The 18,722-nt window shown below is 36.3% G+C and overlaps 2 protein-coding genes across 4 annotated transcripts; both read left to right on the plus strand.

Annotated features, from left to right (window-relative positions):
* The first annotated feature begins 2,193 nt into the window (after window positions 1-2,193).
* Window positions 2,194-6,499, plus strand: LOC110874606 (sister chromatid cohesion 1 protein 3). 3 transcript variants are annotated; one of them, XM_035990050.1, is made up of 3 exons: window positions 2,194-2,511; window positions 3,204-3,462; window positions 4,414-4,602. In XM_035990050.1, the coding sequence occupies exons 1-3, from the start codon at window positions 2,388-2,390 to the stop codon at window positions 4,475-4,477; spliced, it is 447 nt and encodes a 148-aa protein (XP_035845943.1). In that variant the 5' UTR covers window positions 2,194-2,387; the 3' UTR covers window positions 4,478-4,602. The 3 variants fall into 3 exon arrangements, with proteins under 3 accessions (XP_035845943.1, XP_035845946.1, XP_021978848.1); XM_035990053.1 differs by lacking the exon at window positions 4,414-4,602 and adding an exon at window positions 6,444-6,499 and having other exon boundaries at window positions 2,195-2,511; XM_022123156.2 differs by lacking the exon at window positions 4,414-4,602 and having other exon boundaries at window positions 2,196-2,511; window positions 3,204-3,676.
* LOC110874592 lies at window positions 6,438-9,751 on the plus strand. The gene is made up of 8 exons (XM_022123151.2): window positions 6,438-6,498; window positions 6,575-6,727; window positions 6,812-6,898; window positions 6,971-7,198; window positions 7,285-7,443; window positions 7,978-8,031; window positions 8,196-8,342; window positions 9,184-9,751. The coding sequence occupies exons 2-8, from the start codon at window positions 6,602-6,604 to the stop codon at window positions 9,556-9,558; spliced, it is 1,176 nt and encodes a 391-aa protein (XP_021978843.1). The 5' UTR covers window positions 6,438-6,498; window positions 6,575-6,601; the 3' UTR covers window positions 9,559-9,751.
* Window positions 9,752-18,722: the final 8,971 nt, after the last annotated feature.

An 18,722-nucleotide genomic window follows, 5' to 3' on the forward strand; every position in this document is an offset into this window, starting at 1 on the left:
CATTGTATACGACCAGGCAAATTCTTTACACATGGTGTATACGGGCCGTATACAGTTATACGGACCGCATGGAATGAAAAAAACTGACAAAGTCTAAAGGCACAGACTTTGTTAGTTTTATTTTATTATATACGGGCCGTATAACTGTATACGGCCCGTATACACCATGTGTAAATAAGTTTTTGCCATGTATTAATATTAGGACCCAAAAAGAAATGACATGTGATATTATTTAAAATCTTTTATTATAAGTTAAATTAGATATTTGGTTTTAAAACCGAGCCACTTAGGGTATACGGTGTCGAGCGGTAAAGGTGGGTCGGCACCAATCGGTGACCACAGCCAAGTTTGTTTACCGTTCATCCTTACCGATTTTGGGGGAGAAATCGGTGAAAGCTCACCGAATCAGGGAGAGGGAGGGAAAGAGAGATAGAGAAGAGGGTGTGTGGTGGGGTCCATGCCTTCTTAACCAATCACACGTTTTTTTTAAATAATTTACATATTCCAAAGTGTCTAACCACCGCCAACGTTTTTGAGCAATACGTAAAATGACGTGACACTGTTTGATTGGTCGATTTGAAAGTTTACCTATTGAAAATATTTAACCACTCCCTATACCCTTACACCCGTAATGCACGACATAACCCATTCTTATATGATTATATCGGTTAGATAAAAGATGATGGTGGTAGTTTATTTTGGAAAAATATCATATCCAAATTTGAAATTATACAATCCTTTTTAAAATAAAGTGAATCAAAAGGTTTTAAACTACTCCAACTCTTTTGATTAAAAGTTATTAGCTTTCATACATTAAAGATATAAGACGACTGAAATCAACTGATTTATAAAAAAACTGGTAGAGAAGTACCACCTCTATTGACTTTTTTTTTTTCTCATTGTTATTTTTTTTTTGGTGGGAATCAACTTGCAGTCATCTGATTACATAAACCAATTTACAGTCGTAGAGTATTTTGAAGATCGTTATGCAAATTTTAGAAGGATGGGTGTATATAGTTCCTTTGATCTTTAAAAGTCAAAACTTGCTAATTACTTGACTTTCTTGCTGCTAAAAACTAAATGCTTTAACTTCTTTAAAATGTTTTTAATTAAATTCTAACTGAACTTTAGCATTATTACATTGCTATTATGATTTTTTTTCCAGAATTTTTAGTCCTTTAGGCTTTGCACAAAAGGCCAAAACTATGTGAATTCCTTTGACTTTCTTACTGCTTGCTACATAAGGAAAGTTATGGCTTAATCATATTCAATGACTAGATGAATCTTATTATTATTATTATTATTATTATTATTATTATTATTATTATTATTATTATTATTATTATTATTATTATTATTATTTTGTAGAATTGTAGCTAGCCGTATTAGTTGACTGACTTATTGAGGTAACTTTTCGGTCAGATGGTTTCTAATTTCTTTTCTTTAAAATCAGTCATCGGATCATACCCACCAATGATTTTTTTATTTATTATCCAACATCCCCAATCCCCATCCTAGGCCCATGGGCTATATTCCACCACCATGGGGTGCACCTTCTGGATACTACACCAACAACCCATATGCTTCTTCGGCATATTTGCGTACATATAACTTATATACACTTATTTTACTGATGGTCAAGCAAGGTTTGCCAATCGATTACTCAAGTTATTGATTACTTTTATTTTACTTTATTTTTCAACACATTTCAATATATTACTAATAATAATTTTTTTTTCATATATTTCATTTACGATAGGTACGGTGTTGTTGGATGACATGATATAATTGAAGCCGAATATATTTCGTTAGGTGATGATTATTTTTTCAATTGGTCAAAAACGAATTCAAGGTTATTTGTTATGAAGCTCCAGCAAGTAGAAGTGTTAGAGTAATAGGCTTTCGTTTATATTTGAGACCAGAAAAATGTATTTCATTCATTTACTTATCTTTTTGGTTTTGTTTGATCCATTGTACGATTCTTTGTTGTATTTTAATCTTCAACTTCATATTTCTATAATAAGTCCATGCGTACAGTTTTCTTTATTATCAATATAAACATAATTTTTTTCTAAAAATAATAAACATATCATTTCTTAACACCGCGAAATTCGCGGGGTGTTATTACTAGTTTGAAATTATATAATCCTTTTTTTTTTGACACACATCAAAATCCCCTATAGTTTCGGTCCAGCCCACGACTCCATGACCCATATCGTGTGTTTGAAAAAAAACCAAAATCATGGATTACATTCTTCCCTAAAATGGCGCCATTTTCTTCCCGCTCCCCATAATTTCCCCCAATTTTCAACCCTAATTCACTCACTCCCACCCCCAATTCTGACAAAACCCATTTGTTTCGTTCAACAAAAAATCCAATCTTGAAGATGTTCTACTCTCACAATCTGCTTGCAAGAAAGGGTCCGTTGGGCACTGTGTGGTGTGCAGCACATCTTCAAAACAGACTCAAGAAACCCAACTATATTAGTGTCAACATCCCCTCAACTGTTGGTCAGTTCTTTACTCCCTTCTTGTTGTTTTCGTTGTTGTTTTGATTTGTGTTTGTTTGTGGGTCATTGAATTTAAGATTATTTGATATAGTGTTTAGTTTACTAAACACGAAATGATATTAATCGAGTAAATTTGAAATGTTTGTGTGTTTCTTGGTTTCTTTTTGTTTGTTTTCATCTGGGTTAGTCTTGAAAGTTTTGATTTTTGTTACTGCTTGTTGATCTTGAACCTTTGGTTTACAATGGTTAAAAGTTTTGATAATGAAAGTTGCAAGATTTATGTATTTGTTGTTGCCAATTTTAAAGTTTGTTCACTTGTATGATTGATTGTTGTGTTAAAGATCATTCTTTTTTTTGTCACAGTGAGGGCATTGAAGGGATAAAGATGAGTAATTTCGATTTGGGTTTCTTTATGGGTCATTGATTGTGTGTTTCTTGGTTTCTTTTTGTTTGTTTTCATCTGGGTTAATCTTGAAAGTATGGATTTTTTTTGTTACTGCTTGTTGATGCTGAATCATTGATTTACTGTTTGGTTCAATGTATTTGGTATCGGACCATATTAGTGTTAATAAAGATGTGTATTTGTTTTATTAACTTTATTGGTTAATCAAGTTGGTTGATTTTGTTTTCGAGATTTTTCTTAATGATATCTTTGATAATATACTGACTGATGCATGTATTGAACTTCTGTAGAGAAAATAATGAACCCGGAAGTCCCGATTGCCTTAAGAATGTCCGGGCATCTTCTATTTGGCGTTGTTAGAATTTACTCAAAGAAAGTCGAGTATCTCCAGCATGACTGTAATTCTTTACGTATAGAAATAAGCAAGGCTTATGCAAACGCCGATATTAATCTACCCGAAGACGCAAACCAAGCAAAGTACGAGTCCATTACTTTGCCTGACAACTTTGCCCTTGATTTAATGGGTATCGAAGACCACGACCTAAATGGGTATACCTATTTTACCCTTTTCCATTCAAACCTTGATCCTACTTTTGAGAGTCAAACATGCATAAACTTTTTGATAACAATTACATCATTGAAAAACTAGAACTTCCCTGAGAAAGGTTTCATCTAAAGTGTGTGGTCGATTCCCACGTATGCCTAAAACTCCATTTGGTTTAAATAAAAGGAAACCACGGCAAAGAAAGTCCACTTATTATTATTCAATGGTTAAATATAAACACAAAGATGTTAAAAGTTAAATGTATGTAGCATGAATGATGCAACAAACATTTGTAGTATGGGGGAGGTCACTACACTATGCATGACCATGCGGCCGAAGAACAGGATATGGCAGTGGCGAAGCTTGACAACGAAGACGGGGATCGAAAACGTATATACCCAAAAAAATTTATACGAAAACTACATATATAACAAACACTATTGAGCGAAAAGTCCCCCACCCCCCTGGATATGGCATGGGTGTGAGCATGCACGCACGCTTATTCATCAGATAGCATAGTGAAAAAAACAAACTCGGGTTATTCACGGGTAAAAGCCATTTTTCAAGTTGTTACATCACAAAAGTTTGGAAATATAACCATTCAAAAGTTACCAGTCAAACACATTCAAAAAGACTTTGATTTATTCATCTTGAGGATTATTTTTCACATCCACAAACTCGATCGACTGGTCCAATTTTCTATATGCCAAACAATATAAATTCCATCATTTTCACTATTTTTATTTCAATAAAGATTAAGACATTCAAGACTTTGATTATTGATTCCTTGTTCTCCGTTCGTCCCTAACCCCTTTCATGTGGTACCCAATTCGCCTAGTTACCCAATGTAACACGTCTCGACTTTTCATAATTTATAGTTTAAGAAAAAGAAAAAAGACAAATCTGGAAACATCACCCTAGAAGAAAATGACAATTACAGCATTGTGTATATGTAGGATACTATTAACTTTGCAGCACAAGTTGAAGAAAATTTTCAAGGTAATAAGTTGTGAAGTTTGAGGTTTTGCTATTAGGCTATATTGTGCGGAATAAAGCTTCTAGGGGCTTTATCACGTCACATTAGCGACATGTGAGTGCTAATTGTAAAGAGGATTCATTGTTAACCGGCTTGTAGTGGGATAAAACCCCAAACATCATTACTCAATTATTTTTTTTTTAATTTAGAATTTTATTAAAATTAGATAACAAATGAACTAAACATATAAATATTAAAATTCAAAAACGGCACACTACAATTAAGCAATAAAAAAATTATTTCTACTTGTCTTCGTCTTCATCGTCGCCAGCATGGTTACTCCATAGATTTTCAATAAAATCCGCTTGAAAATTTAAGTGTGTTTCCCTGTGACGTATCTTCATTCGGATAGCTTCATTTTGGGCATAGTTTAGTAGCTGATACGTCGATTGATAGGTGTCGTCGAAGTCAGCACATAAGGCTCTGCCCTTGTCCTCCAAGATCTGTTATGCAAAATAATACACGTATACTTCACGTTTCTCAATTTTGCCTTTCATGAATATACGAGGGTTGGGCAATGATAGTCCATTGTTTCTTTAATACTCCAAACGCCTGTTTTCGACATATTTTCTTGCCGACTTGTGTTTCTTCTTGTGATACAACTGTTTGACGTCATCCAGACACGAAGAGTTTCACCAACGCAATCTACTCCGGATAAATACCATCGACAAGATAATACCTTGACATAAATTTTCAAGGCTATCTCGACATACTCTTTCTGACTTGGGATGTTGGAAGCTGTCGGATTCCTCAAATATCATCTTCCATAGAGGTTGATAACACCTAATAATATACAAGTATTATAAAATAAATTACAACAAAGTTAATGTTAATAATAATAATACCTTCACAGAAATTTTCAAGACTATCTCGGCATACTCTTTCCGACATTCGTAAATACTCGTCTCATGCATTCGTTGACATGCCGTACGCCAGTTGATGAACCGCGGTTGTACATTTATGCAAAGGAGAGAATCCAACTTTACGTCTCACATCTTCTCTTTGTTTAAAAAATGTATACTCACGTTCTAAATCACCCGAAATTCTCAAAAAAAAAAAAAGAAGTCGGCGACTCATGTGAAACGACGTTGGAAGTGTGTGTCGTCATACAAAGGTTTTTTTTTTTTTAATTATTACCGTTCGTAACGGTCGAAATCCTCAAAATCACCCCACATTCAACTTTTGGCGCTCGCCAAGCAACCGGCAAAGAGGGCTTTAGCGCATCTTGACGGCAGAACCGGGGCGGTGTAGAGGTCGCCATCATGCCTAGGTGGCATGGGGCGCTACCCCACAACCTATATTTATGAAAGTTTTAGCGAATAGAAAATAGAAACCCCGAGTTGACTTGAAGTTTTCGTATCAAAATGAAGTCTTCAAAAGTTTGACTGAAACTAGTTTTTGTAGAAAAATGAAATCTTTCGAAACTAGTATATGCCAAATACATCACTTTTGATAAACGCGGAAATGACATAAATATCTTTAGGGTGGAGGGTATAGTCAATCACCCTAGGGTGTTTTAGTTATAAATTTTTTGATTGGTTCCTCTCTTCTCTCTACTCTCTCTCTCTCCTCCATCACCTTTCTCCACCTTCGGTGACTTTACACCGATTTTACACTCTCTCTCCTACTCAAACACCCTCACTCAATCAGGGGTTATGGTCACTGATCGGTGACACCCATTCAATCACCCACTCCCCGCACATTATACCCCCACCCTTAATTTAGATTCATATAATTAAACTACTTATAAATAGATCGAGTTGATAAAAAATTAAATAATATATATTATGTTTTATATGAAATTATGTCTAATATTATAAAAAAATAACTGCAAAAAATAAAAATAAAATTAATAAATGATAAATGAGCCGAGCTCGAATTCGTCCCTAGACGTTTTACACCCCAAAAAAATCTTGTATCACAATCTAAAAAGTTTCAGTTTTAGGGCAGGTTAAAATCCTATATATACTTTGCATGGAAAACCCCACCCTAGCAAACTTACCTGGTATGTTGTGTATCTATTTTTTTCTTCCTTTCTCATTTACTAGTGTTGCATGCAGTTGAGAGTGATATTTTTGCAGGACAATTTAGCAAGTGTTCTTGAGAAGATGATGGAGGTAAAGCTGCTTTTCCGTTTCATGGTGGTGTTGTATTTGTTTATGGCGCCAAATTGGTGGTGTTATGCTGGCAGAAGTAGGTTTCCTAAAAATAAACATGTAGTTAAATCTATCAAGGTCTATTATCCTTCTCTCCTTTCTTAGTTTCACCATTCTTCTTGTCAAATTAATGTTTGCTAATGTCATTAGCTTTTTCAACAGAGTCCCGATGGTGATATAATAGACTGCGTTCATATCTCTCATCAACCAGCTTTTGATCACCCACTTCTTAAAAACCATACCATTAAGGTTTGCGTCTTTTCTCCGCATGTGTTTAGATTTATTCAAAGATTAATACTATGTGATTATATTTATATATAGATGAGGCCAAGTTATCATCCAAACTGGATAAAGGATGACAACATAACATCAACCAAAGGGAAAGCAATTACTCAATTATGGCATTCAAATGGAAAATGCCCAAAAGGGACAATCCCCATTTTAAGAACAAATGAAGAGGATGTATCAAAGTATGTGAAGAAGAAGAAAAGTCTTCCTTTTGCTTATTCCATTGATCCTGAATTCACCAGCGTGAACGAAAACCATGAGGTAAGCCTCTATATATAGCCCCGGCCATGCATACTCTACATCTTGTTTTCATAATTTACCTGATCTTGAATTTGAGATTTTGTTAGTATGCAATTGTAAGGACTCAAGGGAACTTTTTTGGAACAAAAGCAACATTTAATCTTTGGAACCCAAAGGTTCAAGAAAATGATGAATTTAGTTTGACTCAACTATGGGTAACAGCAGGTCCTGATTCAGATGTGAATACCATTGAAGCTGGTTGGCAGGTAAGTTTCCTCTTCTTTAAATTCTAGTATCATAAACACCTAAGTCCAGTGGCAGATTTATACCAAAATTTCAGGGGTAACGTTCAATTTTTTTTACCATACTTCAATAACGAAAAAAACACGATAATAAATAATACCTAATAGATTTCTCCTCTTCGGTTTTTGAAAACTTAAAAATTGAGCCATTACATCCACTTCTTTTACTTTATGAAAAGTTTCTCTTTCGGCTCGAGAAAAAGCACAAGATGAGCCAAGCCTTATCAAGCTTGAGCCTAAAATAAAGTCCGTTTATTTATCGAGCTCGAGCCTGACATGTAAAGCTCGTAGGTTTGTCGAGCCCTAGTGTAACATTTATCCTTTATTTAAAGTTGTCTAGTAATTAACTTGTCGAACCGAGCTTATTTGAACTTGTTTACGAGCCAATATAAAAATAAGTTTGTTTAGTAAACGAGCCCGAGCTTCACTTATCGAGTTAAATGATTAAAAGAACTAAATACTTTGAACTTAAAAGTTATTGCAACCTGTTTGAAACAGGTCTATCAAGGGAAATATAAGGACGCTACCACCAGGTTATTCATCTTCTGGACTGTAAGTTCATGTAAATTTGTACATGATATTTGTCTAAGTTACGAGCTTAAATTTATATCTTATTAAAGTTTTATAATTTTCTCATACATATTTTGGACGGTTTTATAATTTTCTCATACATATTTTGGACGGTTTTATAATTTTCTCATACATATTTTGGGCAGAGTGATGGATATAAACAATATAAGTGCTACAATCTTGACTGCCCCGGTTTCATCCAAACCAACACTGAGATTGCAATTGGGGGCAGCCTATCTCCTACTTCACAAGTTGATGGTTCTCAATATGAAATGACCATACTTATCTGGAAGGTATTTCTCTAATTTCCTAACTAAGGCTCCTCTTATTAATTTTCATACCCTCTTTCTAAAAATTATATTAAACCTTGTCATATTTACCAGACAAGTCATCGTTTCAAAGAAAAAAGTATTCTTTTTGTTACAAAACAAATTCAAAAGTTTAAAAAATTATTACAGATGTTTTTTTTCATAAATTTTGTTTGTTTTTAATCTTTATTGAAAATAATCAATAAAAATTAAAAACAAACAAAATTTATGAAAAAATGGTGTAGTATTTTTTTACACTTTTGAATTTGTTTTGTAAGAAAAAGAATACTTTCGTGGGAAAGCGTAAGAAAAAAAGAATACTTTTTCGCTAGAATTGTATAGGAAAAAAAACTAATTCCGTGTAAATTGCATGTGTAGGGAAAACGAATACATTCCGTTGAAATTGTGTAGGAAGGAAAAAAAAATTGTAGGAAAAATGAATACATTCCGTTGGAATTGTAGGAAAAAAAACTAATTTTGTAGGAAATGCATAGCAAAATGAATACATTCAGTTGGAATTGTGTAGGAAAAATGTGTAATGGGTTTTGCAAATAAATGATTGTGATCGTAATTATTAAAGTTAAAGGCTATCCATTGCAATTCTGTTAAACATAAAGGACGAAAAGTGTAATTTACCCTAAAAAATAAAAACCAATTAACTTTCAAATATATAATAGAAATACTTAAATATTAGAAATGCATAATAGAAATACCATATCTCTGCAGTCTGTTTGCATTTTTTTTTCGAAACTTAACTATTAGATCACTAAGAGAAACATTCCTAATTATTGTTTTGTATAAATGGTTTTTGTACCATTTTCTGTAGGAATCGAAAGAAGGGCTCTGGTGGATGCAAGTTAATGGAAATGTAATAGGATACTGGCCGGCCTCACTGTTTTCATACTTAAGTGAGAGCTCATCAAGAGTAGAATGGGGCGGGGAGGTGATTAACCTACGCTCAGGCGGTCATCATACAACTACCCAAATGGGCAGTGGTCATTTCCCTCAAGAAGGGTATAGGAAAGCAAGTTATATAAGAAACATTGAAATAGTTGATGACTCAAACACTTTAAGGTCTCCTCAGGATCTCCTCACAATCACTCCCCAAGAGAGTTGCTATGATATTGTGAAGGGCATCAATGATAACTGGGGTAGCCATGTTTTCTACGGTGGACCGGGTCAAAACCCGAACTGCCCATGAGAAGATCGAACACAACATCGGTCTATATACTCATAATATTATGCCAAATTTTCATTTCATGTATTGTTTATCCTAATATGCTATGTAATATCATGTGTGCACTATAATCAAACTAAACGATGTTTTAGTAGATTATGGTTTTCTATTCAGAAGGGGATGGCGGCGCAGTTTGTTGCCCGTCTACCTGCTATCCTTATGTAATTTGTCTCATATAATATTGAATTGAATATAAAAAAAATTGTAGGATAAAAAAAATTATAAATTGAATATATGGTATTGTAAAAGAGAATACATTTTAAGCTTTCTTATGTAGAAAATGAGGGAACGAAAATTCCTCGATAGTTTTTCTTACGGATTAATGATGCCTTAACAATATAAAATCCAAAGAAATCTAACATAGATGATTTGTGAAGCCAAATTGCCAAAGGGGATGTATATAATATGTTCAAAGTTTTAGTAACAAATGTCTTTTTGTTAGCCTTTACTTGTTAACTAAGTTTGAATGAAAGTTATTGGGTCAATTATGTAATTCATGCATTGTTAGTTTGGTGTTGAAATTGTATTATCTAGAAGTCGTCTAGGGGATCAAGATGTAATTTAATTGCGTCGTTTCATCAAAAGAACACCACGTTTCCCTCTAGGTCAATATATATGCAATCACATGTACGCAAAGGAAGTGGACAAATCACATGTAATCAAATAAAAAGCTTAAATGGGATTAATGATACCTTAGCTAGTGACAACATAAAATCCAAATAAATTTAATAGAGATGATTTGTAAGGCCAAATTGCCAAATGGGAGATATATCTTATGTTTTTAGTTTTAGTAACAAATTATTATTATGTTTTGTTAGCCTTTAATTGTTACCCAATAACTTTCATTCAAACTTGGTTAGCACTTAAAGGCTAACATTCACCCCCTAATTGTTATTCCAAGTTTGAGTCTTCTTATCTTCTTCCATGCTTCACACTACTTGAATCTTCAATTTTGATTTCTTCAACTATAATTATATTTGCTCCACGCGAACTTCTCTTCAAGTGGTTCATATCACACTCACTTCTTCTGGTGTAATTATCTTACACAACGCGTTCTTTAACGTTGATTGCTTCTCTCACAAATGTAGAACCACTCGTGATTCCACTTTGTCCATGCTTAGGATTAAAACTAACACTTGCACAACAATGTGGGAGACCGTCACGGTCCCTCATGGTTCCACTTTGTCCAAGACATCGACCAGATTCATCGTCCAAACTCTTGTTCGAGGCCAAAAAGAAATTGAAATCCGTATCTTACAACTCTTATACTATATATAAATGGTCTATTTACACTTTTCTAGGCCAACTTTTTTTTTTCTTTTTAATAACTTCTTTTAAAAAACAACAAATTCATCAGTTGAATGTTGAATATTGATAGAGGGTTTTAATATCACGATTCATTGTGTCCATGGATTGATACTCGGTATCTTACAACTCTTATACTATATATAATGATACGTATGCTTGTCTCTTAACGTGTGTAGTTTTGTTTTGTTTTGTGATTTATTTTAAAACTAGTCTATGCATTTCCTGCTCTATATGTGTTACTATATTTGCACAGATCAAGTTTTTGACGTCATTGTTGTAAGGGACACGATAATTATGAGAAACAACCTAAGTTAGTTTTTTTAATTATTCCCTTCTCACTTGTTATTTGTGTCTTAGTTTAAGTGCTTTCGTACTTCGATTTTTGTGAAGATGCCGAACATTTGATTGTTGATTTCGTGCATCCCACTGTTGATGGAATTCTTACGAGCATGTTAAACCTAGCATGCACATGTTTTAGTCTTATGTGAGTTGTCTTCTATACATGGGTTTATGTTATAATAGAGTCCACTTTTACTCTAATAAGTAAGATATTATAAGCAATGTCATGCACATTTAAGGGATTTGACCACCATTTTGACCCAAAAGTGTTATTCTTCTATTTTACCAGAAATAAGAGGATGCTGCAGTATTATAGAGTATTATAGACAGGGAGAGCAAAATGAAGCCACAAAGAATAAGCAAGAAGAAGCTTAACAAGTTTATGGTTGACTTTCAATCTGAAGATCAACTCTTATCTCATAATATGAAGTTATTGATACAAGATTGGATACATTTTGAGGTTTATGAACAAATGTTGTAACTTTTCATATCTTTTTTATTAGGGTAAATTACACTTTTCGTCTTTATGTTTGTATCCCATTGCAATGGATGCCATTTAACTTTAATAATTACAGTCACAATCTTTTATTTGCAAAACTCGTTACACTCTACGTCCTTTACCCCTAACCTGGTTAAAATTTTTAGTTAAATATCACATGTGCCTTGCAGATGAGGGTAGATTGGTAATTTTACTAAGATATTTAGACAAATAAACAAATTAGCCATTAAAAACCAACAATCCACCAGCCACTAAACATTGGCTGACCATTCACGTCTCCGGAAGGCCCTTATTCCATTCACGTTGGCCCCTACTCGATAAGAACGCTGATGACACCCATTCATCCATTATTCTCTCACGCATTTAGCCGAACAGTTTACCTGCAATAATTCATCATCTTCATCTTTTCATATTCCACTCACTTCACAATCTTCCCTGAACTTGAATTTTGTACCAAACCATGACAATCCAAGCAGAAACCCATTGTAGGAACCGTTCGCGTAATTTAAATAAAATAAACAAATTTTTATTACTGATTACACTACAAAAATATAAAGAAAGCAGAATTACAGTACAATTACAACTAAAAAACTAAATACAAGAAATGAAGATGAAGAAGAAGACTGAGGCACGTGTTCAACACGCTTCCCTTAAAACAAATTCCGAGTCTCCCAAGAGTACTCGTTTTGCTTCCCAGGGTACAACAGCCGAAGCAGTAGTACTGCCGGAGTTCGCCTACAACCCGAAGGTTACCTTGAAACTGCAAGAAAGAGATTAGAAAAGCTGTGGAGAGAAAGTGAATTGCTGTTGTGTTACTTGTGTACTTCTGCAGTGGTGGAGATGTTGTATTTATACTACATCTTCATCGAAACGGTCAAAAGAATTAAAGGAGAGGTTTAAATTGCATTAAACGTCTTCAATGCAATTTAATACGTCATTTAATTCTCAGTCAATGATCGTTAATTCGTCAGTTTCGAAGCTGAACTGTAACTACACAAACATTCAATGTTGGAAGCTTCTGCGCGCGCGCGCGCGCAAGTCACACTGGTGCGCGCGCGCCCAGGTCCGCACGCCCATGCGCGGTGCGTCCTCTTGTGTAAGGACCTTCAAAAATGTCCCTAATCTATTCATACGTGAAAACCCGGACCCTAAAACCCTAACCAGTGTGAAAAACCAAGAGAAACAAGAAATTTGGGTTTTAGGCGGGCCGCGTAAGGGATAGCCTAACCCTACGCGGGCCGCTACAACTTATCAATCAACCGGATAAGTATTTAAGAACTTCAGACGGGCCGCATAAAACTTAAAGGATGTTTAAGCGGGCCGCGTCAACTTGAAATCTATCCGGATACCTATTTGGGCCACGTACAGCCCACCTGTCAAGCCTAGCCCATGACCAATCAACCCTATGCCTAGACTAGGCGGCCTCGCGGGCCGTGTAAGGTTTCACTTATGTTTTACGCGGGCCGCGAGAACACCAAATTCAGGCTATAAATAGCCTGTGCATGGGACTTTCATTCCGTGCTCATAATTTCGATCAAAAAACGAAGTTCTACTGTCAAAATTATAATTTTCATATAAGGAGGTCCTGCCACAACACCGGGTAATAACTCGATCGCTGCTACGATTAAATATCCAATCGATTGAAACTATCCAATGGATGTTTAAGTGCTGCCCGCATTAGGGTTATACTTTGTTATTCGTCGTGATTCCGACAGGATGTTTGGGTGTCGCCCAAATTCGGGCTATACTCTGTCATTCGTTGCGAATCCGCTGGATATTTAAGTATTGCACTTTGTCATTCGTTGTGAGGGTTGTATCTCGTGAGTTATCGTAAATGTTGTATTAGTTACTAACCTGGTTTGTGTGCATTATTGTTTAAACTAGGTTATTCGGCTTATCAGTAGGCAAAACCCTGCCCGTATAAACTTGCAATGTGAGTCATTCTCTTTTTATTAACTGTTTTACACTACTCCAAATTATTTTCCAAAGTTATAATTACAGGGATTAAGTCTTTGTAGTCTTCAATTACAGCCGGTATGTGGGGTATTGTGCACATTACTACTGTTTTTATCATTTTAGGCGAGCGTGCCTAAATCATGATATACGTCACTTTTGGGTGAACGGACCCAACAGTGATATGACCATAGTCACAGAAACGAGTCGAGTGACAAATACTGTGGGTAATTGGTTGACATATAAACATTGTAATCGCTCTTAATACTGTGGATTATAACAATGTGTCATTTTATCAAAATGAAGGATTCACTCAGTATTTCCCCGCTGACAAAATATTTTTACAACATGTTTCAGGTGATCTTCTCTGAATCAGGAATAAGTGCTATGGAGCACTCCCAAGCTTAAAGTAGTGGCTCGAATAAATAAATAAACATGTTTTGTAAAATAAAGGAATTATGAAATTCCTTCACTGTAAATTACGGGGTTTATCCCGAATTATGAAATAAATAATACTCGGGCAAATTTCAAGTTTAAACGATCCTGTCAAGACTTCCGCTGTAAATATGAATACCACGGGTTTTCTGTCCCACGGCTCCTGGACCGGGTCAAACCGGGCACAGGGACCGTGACAGAAAAAGGTGGTATCAGAGCCACTGATTTAAGCCAATTAAGTATTTAGAAATACTTAATTTATCTAATTGCCATTCTGTGATTTTGTGAAACTTTAGTTTATAAAATTTTAACTTAGGATTGTGTGCGTCTTCGTGTGTGCTAACAGCATGAACGAACTATCAGAAGCCCTACAGAATATTTCTATCCATAGTACAGATATGGATATCACCAGTATTACTACTGGATACCAGGAAGATGTGGAGGAGCCTATGGTATTTAGAGCCCAACCTCAGGAAAAACCTAAAGTAGTGAAAAAGAGACATAGGTGGGCAGGTTGGAGGCGTGTACGCAGGAAGAAGCCAGCAACACAGAAAACCATGAAAAAGGAAGATCCAAAGGATAAAGGAAAGGGAATAGAAACTGGGGAGAGTTCCAGGCAAAACCAGGAACCACTATCTTGGGAAGAAGAGCTGGACCATAAACTATCACTAGGTGACATCATCGGACCTGCCGATGAAACTCTCTTTAACTACCCAGCAGAAGCCCTACTACCTGTTAACCTAGAACCTGCCATTCCAGACCCTATTATGCACCCTAGACCTTTACCAGGAGCATTAGAGGAGTGGTGGACTGTCGACTGGCAATTTCAGAACATTATGAATAGCCCTAACACTTTTCTCCCTCAATTCGACCCGGAACCTATACCAAACCCACCAATGAGTAATGAAAATTTAGTTGAACTCCGCCACTATGGCGAAGAGCTGGTGGATGCCGGAAATAGGATTCGGGAGGTAGGAGAACAGATCTCCTGGAAGTACGACGAGAGGGAACGTCGTTTCTGAAAAGCCAGTTAACAGGGATTGCATGGGGTGGTGTGGTTGTAGTGTATAATAATAATCATAGAAAAATATAAATCTTGTAAAACAGTCTAAAAATAAAACTGTCACACCCCAACCGATGGCGGAATCATCGGGGCATGGCACTGAGCGAAACAGATTGTCCAGAAGTTTCCACAACAACTATTTACATAATTCAGTTAAAGATACGTCCCATACCGTATCCCGAATAAATAAATATATTATTACAGATAACATCTAGTCAAGTAATTCTGTTTCGACAACTCAGATTTAATTAGATACATAAATATAAATATTGTTCAAATGCTCTTAAGACCCAGCCTGACAAGATCTACAGACAACTATGCCCTAGTTGCTTGTTCCTGAGAGACAACTATTTGTTAGGGGCCTCTAAAGCTTTATTCTAGCTTCGCTTCCCTAGCAAGCAAACATCTTAGACACCTGTCACATACGTTAAAATAAAGTCAATACATATAATGTAAAGGTGAGCATACAAGTTTGATAATAGCATATAGAGTTTGAAATAGTTTACGCATAACCAGCACGTACACAGAGGAAAACGAAGCATGTTAATTATCGACATGGATCTATCGATACCAATGACTGCGGGTTGACTGTCCGAGACAGTTCGCAATACATGATTACCACCGTAATCCATGCAAGTAATTGTCCTTAACAACCCCCGTGTGAACGGGTGCTGAGTCCAAACTATAGTACTACGTCGTTAAGGCAGGTAGACAGCATTCCACGTGTAAACATAACAACAAGCATTCATTTAGTCACGTAATACATGCAGAACGATTAGCGGTTAAAGTTTTGAGTAGCGTGTTCGATTGTAATTTTGATAAGCAACGTATGTAACACCCAAAAGTGCTAAAGCAAAAAGGGTTCGAGTATACTCACAGCGATTGGATTAATGGATTGAAGGGAGAGCTTGGGAGTAGGGTTAGCCTGAATAGTTCGATAACATAACGATGAATATACGTAAAAATGGAAACAGGTGAAATGGATCGAACGGCCTGATCGATCGGACAGCAGGTTCGATCGAACGGGTTGTTCGTCCAGTTTGAAAGTCCGTTTGAACAGTCTCGTTCGATCGGCCGGTAGGCTCGATCGGCTGGACTGTTCGAGTGGATTGTTTCTTCCTCTGAGTAGGATGTGTTTGTGTATGATGGTTTGAACTTTTGAAGTTTTCGTTGTAGTATTTGAGAACACTGAAGTGTTCTTACCTTTCAGGTCGATCGATCGAACGTTCCGTTCGATCGGCCGGCGTATCCGATCGGTTAGGAACTTCAGTAGTAGTCCTCAGCAGGATGTCACTCAATCAAACAACATATTCGATTGGACAACATGTTCGATCGGGTGGCATTCCTGTACGTCCAACGAATAGGAAATTGACTAAATGTTGAAGCATAGTATTTCATGATCCGATGAGTAATGTTGACAAACAGCTCGTTCGATCGAACATTACCTCGTTCAATACTATACTTCATGAAAATGGCAAAGTGTGGGGCCACATGCTAGCCGATCGGCTGGCCCGGTCGATTGGCTGGTATGTCCGATCGGTTGGGCTGTTACGTTCGAACAACCTAACCGTTCGGCCAGCATCCTGACCTGGTCGGCCTATTCTCTAACACTTGGCTGTTCTGATTATTTGACGTTATTTCGAGATATTTTGACAACGAGTTGAACTAGGGAACCTTCGTTCTTACCCGTTCCTCCTGCTCGGATAGGAATCACCTAAGTCCGGTCGGTGAACGGTTCGGAACGGTGGTTTAATGTTTAACCCGAAATCGGTGAACCTCGTAGATAGAACCCGAATCTTGAACCACGCAATCATTAGAATGACTAGTAAGTTGGCTCAAGCTCCGTTCCTACCGGTTTGAAGACATTGAGTGTAAAAGAGTTGAAAGAAAGTTGGAATTCCTTCTTTCACTCCTTCACATCATGTAAATGTTTAGATCTTCGATAGATCTTAACTTGTTTATGTGGAAATCGGTTAGATCTGAGCTATTCATGGTGGATTGAGGCCAAAACATGATGTTCTTGAAGAACACCATGATGACATCATCCTTGAATGCCCAGATCTTGATGATTTCACGGTTAGAAATCAAGATCTGAAAGATAGAAAGGTGTAGGAGCATGCATTGATCAAGAAAGTACAAGATTTAGGATAAAAACTTACCGAAATTGGAAGAAATCTGAGAAAAGAAGGGGAGCACGAGCTGGCCGGTCAGAGAGTTTCCAAAAGTGGAAAGGAAGACAATGACAGCCCTATTTATAGGCTCCAAAAGAGGAAAGGGCTGGCCGATCGGCCAGGCTTCCCGATCGGACAGTCTGCTCGATCGGACAGTCCGTCCGATCGGCTGGGCTGTTCGATCGGCTAGGAGCCTGATCGATCCACAGCCTGTTTCGAGTGTTCGGCGCGACGATTTTCGATATTTCGATCTCGATTGAGGACGATGCGATTACGATAGAGTTCCTAATCAAATTACTTTCAGTCCCAACTACTATATCTATCATACAATCATCTATATTTCACCCTATCCTTACGTTACCATTCGTCGTTATTCAATCTTGTTTGCATTTGATTTGAGATTCGAGTTTCGATTCGAGTTTCGATTGAACACCACACAAAACATAAAGTAAACACGCACAGGTAACACATATGGCACACACACGTAAATACCGTACCAAATTCGCAAAATTCGAGATTCGAGTTCGATGATGGTTAGCTCGGTTTGATTACTGATTAGTTAACTTTATCGCATTGTTACTTCCTACCATTCACAGTCGTAAATTGGTCGTATTGATTAAACATTCGATCACTTCGATTCTTTTGATAGACAACACTTACTCCACATAACACAAGAATATAAAATAGACTCAATACAGTCAAAGAAGTCAAACTTTGAGTTTGACTTTGACATCCGAAAACACGGGGTGTTACAAAAACGTTGTAAGATAATCAGTGTGTACGGGCGCATGTTATTAAAAATATATAAAAATCTAATAGTCGCAAAGTCGATAGTTTTGGCTGTACATGTTTGTGTGATTATTTGTTTCTTTATTTGTCTTTTCGTGTTATTTGACTACTTGTTAATGTACAGAGTGGGTAAGCAAAAGCTTTCGGATATTTACCATCAACTAGATAATGCCCAAAAGACTAAGAGAACCTCGTCCCAACCAAATTCCTCAAGATATTCAGTGAATACTAATGAAGGAATATTTATTCGTAAGGCACACTATGAAAACCCACTTACTCCCAAGAAGAGAGATTGGATTATTAGAAAAATCCAAGAGAATGTAGGAACGTCCAATTCAAAAGAAGTGGTAGTTAATAAGGAGATAGGTAAAAACCCTCCATAGGAAAACGGATTAGATGAAAAATGGTCAGACCTTTACATGTTAGCCACCACTGCTGTGAATCTTGATCCTTAATTAAGATAAGTAGCCAAACCGAGACCAACCATGGTAAATAAATAAGTAAGAGGGAATAAATAAATGCAGGGTGTAATTGTCATAGTTAAAATAGTAGTATGTTTTTGAATTTCAGT

Source organism: Helianthus annuus, chromosome 1, assembly GCF_002127325.2.
Source record: "Helianthus annuus cultivar XRQ/B chromosome 1, HanXRQr2.0-SUNRISE, whole genome shotgun sequence".
NCBI lineage: Eukaryota > Viridiplantae > Streptophyta > Magnoliopsida > Asterales > Asteraceae > Helianthus > Helianthus annuus.

Bases quoted from the DNA above. Each gene is read 5' to 3' on its own strand.
- LOC110874592 (XM_022123151.2), top strand. From the start codon at position 6,602: ATGATGGAGGTAAAGCTGCTTTTCCGTTTCATGGTGGTGTTGTATTTG. The intron at 6,728-6,811 runs GTCTATTATCCT...CTTTTTCAACAG, and splicing joins ATGTAGTTAAATCTATCAAG to AGTCCCGATGGTGATATAAT. The intron at 7,444-7,977 runs GTAAGTTTCCTC...TGTTTGAAACAG, and splicing joins CCATTGAAGCTGGTTGGCAG to GTCTATCAAGGGAAATATAA.
- LOC110874606 (XM_022123156.2), top strand. From the start codon at position 2,388: ATGTTCTACTCTCACAATCTGCTTGCAAGAAAGGGTCCGTTGGGCACT. The intron at 2,512-3,203 runs GTCAGTTCTTTA...GAACTTCTGTAG, and splicing joins CAACATCCCCTCAACTGTTG to AGAAAATAATGAACCCGGAA.